Source organism: Glycine soja, chromosome 11 (assembly GCF_004193775.1).
Source record: "Glycine soja cultivar W05 chromosome 11, ASM419377v2, whole genome shotgun sequence".
Lineage (NCBI taxonomy): Eukaryota > Viridiplantae > Streptophyta > Magnoliopsida > Fabales > Fabaceae > Glycine > Glycine soja.
The window spans coordinates 5938527-5949045 of NC_041012.1; the positions used below are offsets into that span (position 1 = coordinate 5938527).

The 10519-nt window shown below is 32.6% G+C and overlaps 1 protein-coding gene across 2 annotated transcripts; it reads left to right on the top strand.

The window, feature by feature from the left end:
- Window positions 1-1995: 1995 nt before the first annotated feature.
- LOC114376238 (histidine kinase 1-like) lies at window positions 1996-9789 on the top strand. Of its 2 annotated transcripts, none has more exons than XM_028334240.1 (13): window positions 1996-2352; window positions 2528-2770; window positions 3119-3919; window positions 4065-4312; window positions 4650-4809; window positions 4918-5044; window positions 5156-5245; window positions 5900-6085; window positions 6201-6270; window positions 6500-6542; window positions 6875-7015; window positions 7537-8706; window positions 9201-9789. In XM_028334240.1, the coding sequence occupies exons 1-13, from the start codon at window positions 2110-2112 to the stop codon at window positions 9414-9416; spliced, it is 3738 nt and encodes a 1245-aa protein (XP_028190041.1). In that variant the 5' UTR covers window positions 1996-2109; the 3' UTR covers window positions 9417-9789. The 2 variants fall into 2 exon arrangements, with proteins under 2 accessions (XP_028190041.1, XP_028190042.1); XM_028334241.1 differs by having other exon boundaries at window positions 1997-2352; window positions 3122-3919; window positions 9201-9612.
- The last annotated feature ends 730 nt before the right edge of the window (window positions 9790-10519 follow it).

Sequence of the window (10519 nt, forward strand, 5' to 3'; positions counted from 1 at the left end):
AAAATTTATTGTACTACAAGTTAGTAGTAATAACCATTGTAATATCAATGAGTTTGATAAAAAAAATTGACAAATTTTAGTAAATTATTGAAAGTAGATACTTTTTTTAAGAAATCTATTAGTTCAAATGTTATTTTAAGTAGTGTTTGAAATAATTTACAAGTTAGTAAAAAAATCATTTACATATCAAACACTTTTATTTTAATCAAATAAAATATAAAATAATTAAAATAACTTGAGAAACAAACTCGAATCAAATCTCAATTAATCATGGTAACAACATAGGCATTTGGTTAGGAAGCTCATTTTGGATAAGTTACTAACTTTAAACTGTTGATTTGATAAGCTAGTGGAAATATAATATAACTTATAAGTTAGGAGCTACACGCTTATTTTCAATTTTACCCCATTTAGTTAATTTCTAAACCTGGAAATTTCTTGGTGATTGGGGTTTCTTGATTGTCCCCTTTTCACATGTAGTTGTGGTTCAAATGACGCCAACGGTCGTTTTGGGCAAACCCAACCCAAGGGAGGCAAATGTGGCATCTGATGAAAGCCATAAGCGTCATGGATAAGGAATAAAACACCTCCACTTAATAAAATCAACCCTCTTGCTACTGCACTGCCATACCACACACAAGTGCGTAATGACACAACAAAATTAAATTTTAAAAGTATAAGATTAATTTGTTATTCATTAATTCTATTTTTTATGTGTAGAAATCAAAAATAGCTCAACTCATGCTCATTGTTTAACTAATAATCAACCCAGTTAGATCTTTTTTCATTATTTCTGATTTTAATTGCATTACTGTGGACTATGTATATGCTTTAGCGTCTATAGTTTCCCTTCTTATATTTTGTTCTTTTGATTAAATCGTCTAATAAGTGAAATCGGTCGACTTAATCAATCTTAATTAATCCCCATAAATTAAGTTCAAATCCAACTCGTGTTCTACAATGTTATTATAAAAGAGTTTTTCGTGTATTCTTAGTATAATTTCTTGTGCTATTAATCAAATAAAATTTATATTAAATATAATTTTAAAACAATTATTATAAAAATTAATAAAATAACTATATAAAGCAATATGCGATTAGCCCACACTGTGAAACACATTTACATTGTGTATGCTAATTAAATTCTATTATAAGTGATCTTCACTATAATTGATAGTTTGTCCTAATCATGACATAGGTAAAAAAAAAAAATCTTGTAATAGAAAATGTCACCAGTGAAAGATGGTATAAAAGTATGGCCTGATAATTTCAGAAATAAAACGAGCTTATTATGTCTTTTCCTTTTGATCTCCAACAATCCCTCTTTTAGTTGTCTATTTCTTAAAATTAGTATTTCTTTTACAATCTAGGAAATTAAAATAATAAGCTAATATATTTTATTAAAAAAATATTAATCAGCAGTTGAGATTTAAAATTGATCATTCATAAAAATTACTATGAAATAAGAGGAATGAGAGATAATAACAATTATTTTACATCTTCAAAAGTAAGTAAAAAAAACTCAATAAAGGAATAAGAATATTAAAAAAATGATAATATAATTATAAGATAAAAGATAAAAAAAAAAACTAAGAACCGATGGTTAATGCACATAATATGATTATTTTTTTCCAATTTATTTCATAATCAAAGTTCAATTAAAATTTAAACTTTAAACCACTTGATTAAACCACACAAATTAGTCTAACTTATGTCAAAATTGTTATTGTTATAAATTTTTACTCTTTAGGGGAAGTTTTATCGCTTAGCATTTATCAGTATCAGTCTTCTGCTTTTCTTTAGTACAGTATAATATTGGAATGCGATAAAAGATCTTCTCAATGTATGTCTAATATGAATGCATTATAAAGATAAAAGGATGCATTTATTTTTGGTACAGAAAATAATGCATTTTGTTAATAAACAATATGTTATGATATTATTAATAAATAATCAATGTATTGATACGCACACACTCACTATATATTGAAAACTTAACACACATACAGAGAGGCTTCTCTGTTTGACACACAGGCCAAGCATAAACAAGTTGGAATCTCTCAGATGAGTTGCTTTATAACCTCATACTCATAGCTTCTGCAGTGAGTTATGGCAGAAAACAAAGACGAAATCTATTCTGAATGTTCACCAGGCTCAAACTCTCCAATGGGTAGCAAGTGCAGATACTTGTTTCATAGATTATGCGGTTGTGACACTTCATGGAACAAAAACAGCTCCCCAAAGAGTCGAAGAATTTTCCACAGAGATGTGGAAAAAGAAGAATTCCAGTATGCTAGTAGTCACTGTCTCTCATCCTACTACAGTGTCTTTGTGGTTCGACTAGCAATCATGGTCAGTGATTTTTTTTTCCCTTAAGTTTTGCTAGTAACTCAAAGATTGACATGTAGAAACATATTCTTATTTCTTACTTATATTAGAGATTACATAAGTGAAGGCAAGAAACTAGTTGTGATGGAAAGAGTGAAAAATTAATCACTAACCACACTATTATTTTGTTTTCATGCAGGTGATGCTAGCCATCTTGATAGGGTTGCTCACTATACTGACATGGCATTTCACCAAGATTTATACAGCAAAATCACTTCGCAGCTTGGCATATGGTTTGCGTTATGAACTTCTGCAACGCCCCGTTTTGAGGATGTGGAATATTTTAAACTCTACTTCTGAAATCACTACAGCTCAGGTCAAACTGTCTCAGTATGTGATCAGACGTCACAGCAACCCTGCGACTCAAGCAGAGCAAGTTGAGGTGGACTCTAAGACGCATACCCTTTTACAAATACAAAGTTAAATTTAACGCTTGAATCATGTAGTATTATTTTGATGATTATAAATTGTATATTAATAATTATGTTATATATGTTAAAGTGAAATTATATAATAAGGCATCAACTGATTTTTAAATTGCACCAATTTTTTTTTTTATTTGTAGTAGTTGATTTACTCGATCAGAATTCAGAACTTTCAATCTAACAGTTTGAATTGATCAAATTCAGCATCATAAAATTTATTAAGTGGATTATTGTGTTTGATACAATATTAGCACTTACCATATTAACCAATTATGTCTTGCTCATTTGTAATGTTGTAACTCTAGCAGCTGTATGAAGCGATGAGGGCTGTAACATGGGCGTTATTTGCTAGTCGAAAAGCTCTAAACTCTATAACTATCAATTATAAGAATGGATTTGTTCAAGCGTTCCACAGAGATCTTAAGGACAACAACACATTTTACATCTATTCTGATCTTTCAAATTACTCCATGGGTGCTAGCAACTCTAATGAGGTCAATTCCATTTCAAAGCACCGAGCTTGGGATGATAAAGGCCTTCATGGTAACTATTCTTCAATCTGGTACCGAGAACCACTTGACCCTGTGAGTGGTGAAAAGATTGGAAAAGCTATGAAAATTGCACCTGAAGACTTGATCAACATCGCTGGACTTTCCCAAGTGCCTGACGGTGTAGCTTCGTGGCATGTCGCAGTGAGCAAGTTCACAGATTCACCATTGCTTTCAGCAGCATTGCCAGTTTGGGACTCTTCTAATAAGACTATTATGGCGGTTGTGGGGGTCACAACTGCACTTTATAGTGTAGGACAGCTAATGAGAGAGCTAGTTGAGATGCACAGTGGCCATATGTATTTGACATCTCAAGAGGGTTACTTACTTGCAACTTCCACAAGTGCACCTCTACTGGAAACTTCAACAAAGCCTCCTAAGCTTAAGATGGCTGTTGACTGTGAAGACAACGTAATTCGACTGGGAGCTGAGTGGTTACAGAGAACTTATGGGAACAATTTTCCTCCAAGTCATGAGATTCATGTAGAGAATGTCAAGCTAGGTCACCAGAGATATTACATTGACTCATTCTTCCTAAATTTAAAGAGACTTCCTTTGGTAAGTTTGAAGATACATGCTACACTTATTCCTTACATTTGATCTTGCAAATAGCATTACTTTTGATGATAAGGTAGAATGTTGTAGGTAAAATTTATGCCTCTATTTCATTTCTGTTTTAAGTCACCAACTACACTTTGTACAGGTAGGTGTGATCATCATACCAAGAAAGTATATCATGGGGCAGGTAGATGAAAGAGCCTACAAAACGTTGGTTATTCTGATATCTGCATCATTATGTATTTTAGTCATTGGATGTGTTTGCATTTTGATATTGACAAATGGAGTATCAAAGGAAATGAATCTAAGAGCAGAACTGATAAATCAACTGGAAGCAAGAAGAAAAGCAGAGGCATCAAGCAACTATAAAAGTCAATTCCTTGCAAACATGAGGTTTGTTTTACAAGTATAGTTTTGGAAACATAAAAGAAGATCTTGGCTTATCCAATTTATGATATCTAAGTTTAATATTTAGAGAACAAGGAACAATTTATCCACCAATAATCAATAATGGCTTGAAGGCAATTACATGTACATATTTTATGTATTTCTACAACTTATTGTGTTATGAAACATGTTGATTGGTTACTATAAACTATATCCTATATATGACACTGTACTCAAGCTATCCTAATTACCTATCTTTTCATTTGGTTTACAAGTCTGAGATGATCTTTTCATTGAGAATTCACAAATGTGCTTCATGGTTTCTTTCTTTGGTGTATTACAGTCATGAACTGAGGACACCTATGGCAGCAGTAATTGGGTTGCTTGACATTCTCATATCAGATGACTGTCTCACAAATGAACAATATTCAACAGTTACTCAAATAAGAAAATGTTCAACTGCTCTGCTCCGTCTTCTTAATAACATCTTGGATCTGAGTAAGGTGAGATATTAGCTAAATATTTTGTTCAAGAATAATTAAAAACTAATTCCAAGTTTCTTTACCACTGCACTTCTGCCAAAATCTTCCTAATAGTATCAAGACTTTTAGGTGGAATCTGGAAAACTGGTCCTAGAAGATGCAGAATTTGACTTAGGAAGGGAACTTGAAGGGCTTGTAGATATGTTTTCTGTTCAGTGCATGAACCACAATGTGGAGACTGTTTTAGACCTGTCTGGTATGATTCTCATTTTGGTAATGAGAGATTTTAATCTCAGTGAAAAGTAGATGATTAGAAGTTCTTTTAACAAGCTTTTAATCCATCTAGCCAATAACTGTTATCCTGCAGATGATATGCCAAAGGTAGTCCGTGGAGATTCTGCGAGAGTGGTTCAAATATTTGCAAATCTGATCAACAATTCAATCAAGTTTACTCCATGTAAGTCAACAATTTAATGTTCTACTTTTGTTACAATAGTAGTAATGAAGACAATATGAAAATGTTTAGCAGCTTGAAATAAAAAGTGTCGCAAAAATTTAAAATTGCTTTATTGGAAATGACTTCCATGGTCATCCCCCAAAATTTTGTCACAAAGTTTAACATTGGCCGGTTCCATTGCATTTCCTGAACCATGAGGTTAGAAGGTGATAAAAAGGCTTCTTCTTTTCAGGCGTGTTTCTCTTATGAGGAGTACTGCATAATGACTGGACTACAATTTGAGAGTTAGTTTTGGTTGATTTGTAGTTAGCTCCTACGTTGTGTAAGTTGTCAATCATTTGTGGGTTATCTGAACCCTATTTTTTCCATCTATAATGAATTTTACCTAAATTTCTAAAACAAAGTATTGAGCGATAATCTTTTGATTTTATTCATTTTTCAAAAAATAAGTATCATTTTATTTAAATAAACTTCATTAATGTGTGGAAGCATCAAAGTTGGTGATCTTCTATTGCTGAAGACATTTGTGATCATGTCAACATTCATTAGCAAGTTCCCTCAAAATCCCAAAGAATTTTAAATGGGCCTATTTCTATTATGAATCAATAATGCTCTGATAGAAGACTAATCTAAACTCTTTCAAATGTGTTGCAGCGGGTCATATTATTCTGCGAGGATGGTGTGAAAACCAAAATTCTTACGTTGGTAGTCCTCTTGACCAGAAGAAATCTCGGAGTTTACAAAAGTGCATAGAGAGGCCAAATGCAAACCATGCAAAGAGAACTTCTGTGAAAGATAACAAAGTGATACTTTGGTTTGAAGTTGACGACACAGGCTGTGGTATGAACCTAAAAGCTTGTCTGAAAAACAAAACAGAACCGTCCCTTTTGTATCAAAATAAAAAAACGATCCAAGTATAAACCACAATGATTTTCTTCCTATGTATGTGATATAGGTATTGACCCAAGCAAATGGGATTCTGTGTTTGAAAGCTTTGAGCAGGCTGATCCATCAACTACACGACTGTAAGGAATTTAAATTTTCAACAAAGATAAAGTCTTATATAACTTACTTTTAACTAACAAATGAGCATGATATTTCTTAAAAAAATGAACATGATATTATTATAGGAGATTGTCATTAAATGTCATTAAACTTCAAAATTGATATGAAACTTGTATCATATGGTTTAAAAACCTTTTGAATGCTATGGGCTGAAGATTTATGGAGTTCTGAAACCTTTACTCATTTCAGGCATGGAGGCACTGGTCTTGGTCTTTGCATTGTGAGAAACTTGGTGAGTAAGACCCTTAATGTGTAAAGTTTCACATAAGTAAAGTACACTTATCAATTACCATTCATCAATCATAATGAATGTGTCCAATGAAAAGCAAAAGCAGAAAATGTGTCTGCACTGCACAAATATATGACCACATTATTTAGATAAGTGAAGCAATAATCAGCAACTTGTATTAAAAGAACAATAACAAGAGCATTGTTTTAGAAGAGTATGGTTTCATGTCAAGGTTTATCAATTCCCTTAGTATGTTTACTTTTCTCTTCTGGAATAAATTGGGAGATTTGAATATAATTTCCTTTGATCTGATCACTACTACTGTGGGGTGGCAGGTTAACAAGATGGGTGGAGACATCAGGGTTGTCAAAAAGGAGGGCTCAGGAACACTAATGCGATTATGCTTGCTTCTCAGTGCGCCAATGGATGTCACAGAACAACAGTGTGCAGTAGATTTGACAGACAATGGCTTAGTGGTGAGTAGAATCACTCTTCTGGGCCAATAATATTTGGTATAAGAAACATAATATGGTTATGTGCATGTTTGTGTATGTAGTAACTAAGCATTACTGAGACTCCAAAAAGGAAAAAAATTTGCACAGTTGATAACATTGCAACTGCTGCTGCAGTCTTTTAGTTAACTTTGTAAGTACCAAAGCAAAAGCAGAATGGCACCAGTCTTTTTTGTATACCTGTATCCTATAACAGGATATAATTTTCTTAAAGAGAGAAAACATTTTATGACAGATCCTTAATATAATGAAAATAATGTCTTTCTTTCTCTAACACTACCATATTCTGGTACCCATTTTTTCTTGAACCAATCATATTCTGTTATTCAATAACATGAAAGGATTTATTCAAAATTAGAAGAGGATACGAATCCCATAAATAATTATGTTTTGTTTAGCAAAAAAATGCATTGACTTTTGCTTTGATTTTATAAATAAAAGTAATTCATATTTAAAAATATATTGTTACATAACTGTCAATGTAGGTACTGCTTGCTCTGCATGGCAACATGGGTCGATTAATTACATCCAAGTGGCTACAGAAAAACGGGGTGTGCACAATGGAAGCATCTGACTGGAACGGACTAACTCAAATTTTGAGGGAACTCTTTCATGCAGGAAGTTCAGTTCATAATACTGACTTTGAGGCACACTATCCAGCAAAAGAGGAATTGAAGTCTAAACTACTCAACATAAGAGATATGAGGAACCCGGGTTTTGTCATTGTTGTTGACATTGGACTACTTGACTTGAGTACAGATATATGGAAGGAACAGTTTAACTTCCTCCACAGGTACTTTGGTAGAGCAAAGTTTGTATGGATGTTAAACCATGACACTTCCAATACCATAAAAATGGAGCTCCGTAGGAAAGGGCATATACTTATGGTTAACAAACCCCTTTACAAAGCAAAAATGATTCATATCTTGGAAGCTGTCATAAATGAGAGAAATCTTGAGCTACAAAAGAAAAACATGATAGCTCCAAGGACCACAATGAAAGAGGGTGATTTGCATGAGTTTCTTGAGATTGATTCCACTCATTTTGATGGTGCTAGCTCTGATGATTCTGACATATCAGAAATAAGTGGTTCTAATCCCGTTAGTGCTAATGGAGATAAACCAGTTGAGAAGCTAGAAAACTCTCATCCATCATCACCACACCATATGAATAACTGCCTAGTTAGATTAACAAATGAAAATGAATGTTTGGAAGAACATAATTTGAGGAAAGAAGAATCTTCTAGTCCCAGCTCCAGTTCTGCCACTGAAGACAACCAACCTAAATCACTATCCACCAAAGAATCATCATCCATTTCAACAGAAGATCAGGATGAAGATTCTGAATGTGGGGACACAAATAGGGTCACCAGCTCAAGTAAAGCAGTAGTAGATGGAAAGAAATCTCTTGAGGGCCTAAAGATTTTGCTTGCAGAAGATACACCAGTACTTCAAAGGGTTGCTACCATAATGCTTGAAAAAATGGGAGCAGATGTTGTTGCTGTAGGTGATGGACAACAGGCAGTAGATGCTCTCAATTGCATGTTCACTGCTGAAGACTGTAGAAGAGAATCACTCCAGAAGGAAAGAAACACAAGATCTCAAACAGAGATTTCGACTTGCCGTCCATATGACTTGATCCTAATGGATTGTCAGGTATGAGCTATAAAAAAAATGCATATCTCTTTAATTTTAAAAGTTTTAGGAACACAGATCATGCTTATAAAAGAATACCAACAGAGATTACCATAAAATTTTATGGTTTAATTGTACTTTTGCTTCATTTATTATCATCATTTTGTGAATTTAGTCTTTCCATTTTTTTAATAAATTTTTTTATATGATATTCTATTGTAGTGTTATGTTGGTGCATCCATGCTAATGTGGCAGTGTCATAAAGAGTGAAATTAACATTTCTTTTAAATATTATACGTCAAGTTAATGAAAAAAATTAAAATTGCATAATTAAATTTAAAATAGTAAGGAATCAAATTCACGATAAAAATGAGAGAACTAAAATTGTAGCAAAGAACAAAAGTATAATTAAGTCAAATGTTAATATATATGTGTGTTTAGATAACATTTTCTTTTTTACAGTAAGTGAATATGAGTTTGTAATATTTTGATTCTTTGCTTCTTTGTGGAAACAGATGCCAAAGATGGATGGCTATGAGGCAACAAAAGCAATCAGGAAATCAGAAGTGGGAACAAGCAGGCACATTCCCATTGTTGCTCTTACAGCACATGCAATGTCATGTGATGAAGCCAAATGCCTGGAGGTGGGCATGGATGCTTACTTAACAAAGCCAATTGACTTCAAAATGATGGTGTCCACCATTCTTTCACTCACTAAAAGAACATCTTGACTTCTCTCTCATAAGGCCCATCAAACTAACAAAGGGTTGGCTCAGGCAACTAGAAATGTATAGAAGTTTACCGCATATTATTATATAAACATAAAAGAAATCATAGCTTGACATATGCATTCTAGAAATGTAATCCAATTTTCCTGACTCTTACTCTCATTTAGTAGCTATACTAGTGCTCTATTGTGTGTGCATAGAGAACTGCAATGTGCAGAAGGCCCAATTTCTGAAGTACTATTTAGTATTTACATAAATAAATAAATATATTAACTACTATGTAGGAAGAAGCACTACGGGTCCCCGTCAAAATAAATATGTAAGCAATCTGCCTTGAATTTTGATTATGAGTGTTAAATCGAGAAGTTTTCTGAAAGCATGTAAGTATACTTTTTCCCCCTTCCTTCGTTAGATTCAAGACGGTAGGATATCAAATTAATTGATATTATTTATTATCATACACTTATGCAATAATGAAATAGAATAGATTATTGGATTCATTGAGTTTTTTCCTTCAAAATTTCACAATACGATCGACCTTCACATTATTAATACAATACATTAATCAATTAAATTAATACATCAATTGATAATTTTTTAGAAACCATATATGTAAGTTAAAAAGAGGCTATATAACACCAACTTGTTTGATTATTATTATGGTTTAAATCATCGTCCCCATCTACTTCGCGTTATTAACACTGACTTATTGTTTAAAATATTCAAAACTTGTTATGTTATTTGGATTAGATTATTTTTAAAGATGATTTCCATAATTGAATTGCATTTGGGGGGAAAATCTATCTAATAAAGAGTTGTCAAATAAGCCGCGTATATATTTTTTGAAATTATTCAGTCAAAAATTATTTTTTTGAAATTCAAGATATATTTGCTGACTTGAAAAAATGCTTAGTTGAAGAAGAAAAATAAAACATCTATGGAAAGAAGAGGAAAAAATAGATCATTTGAGATAAAGTAATATTTAAAAGAAAACAAAAACAAGGAGAGATTCATCTTCTCTCCTCCAAACTATAATTATATCAAGAAATCTCTTAAGCTATGAATGAAGGACACCTTGAAACCTTTTGGCAAGAAAAAGTTGGTTC

What these genes read in the sequence shown, in the direction of transcription:
- LOC114376238 (XM_028334240.1), top strand. Translation starts at nt 2,110, where the DNA reads ATGGCAGAAAACAAAGACGAAATCTATTCTGAATGTTCACCAGGCTCA. An exon ending in ATTTAAAGAGACTTCCTTTG is followed by an intron (nt 3,920 to 4,064) that starts GTAAGTTTGAAG and finishes CACTTTGTACAG; the next exon opens with GTAGGTGTGATCATCATACC. An exon ending in CAATTCCTTGCAAACATGAG is followed by an intron (nt 4,313 to 4,649) that starts GTTTGTTTTACA and finishes GGTGTATTACAG; the next exon opens with TCATGAACTGAGGACACCTA.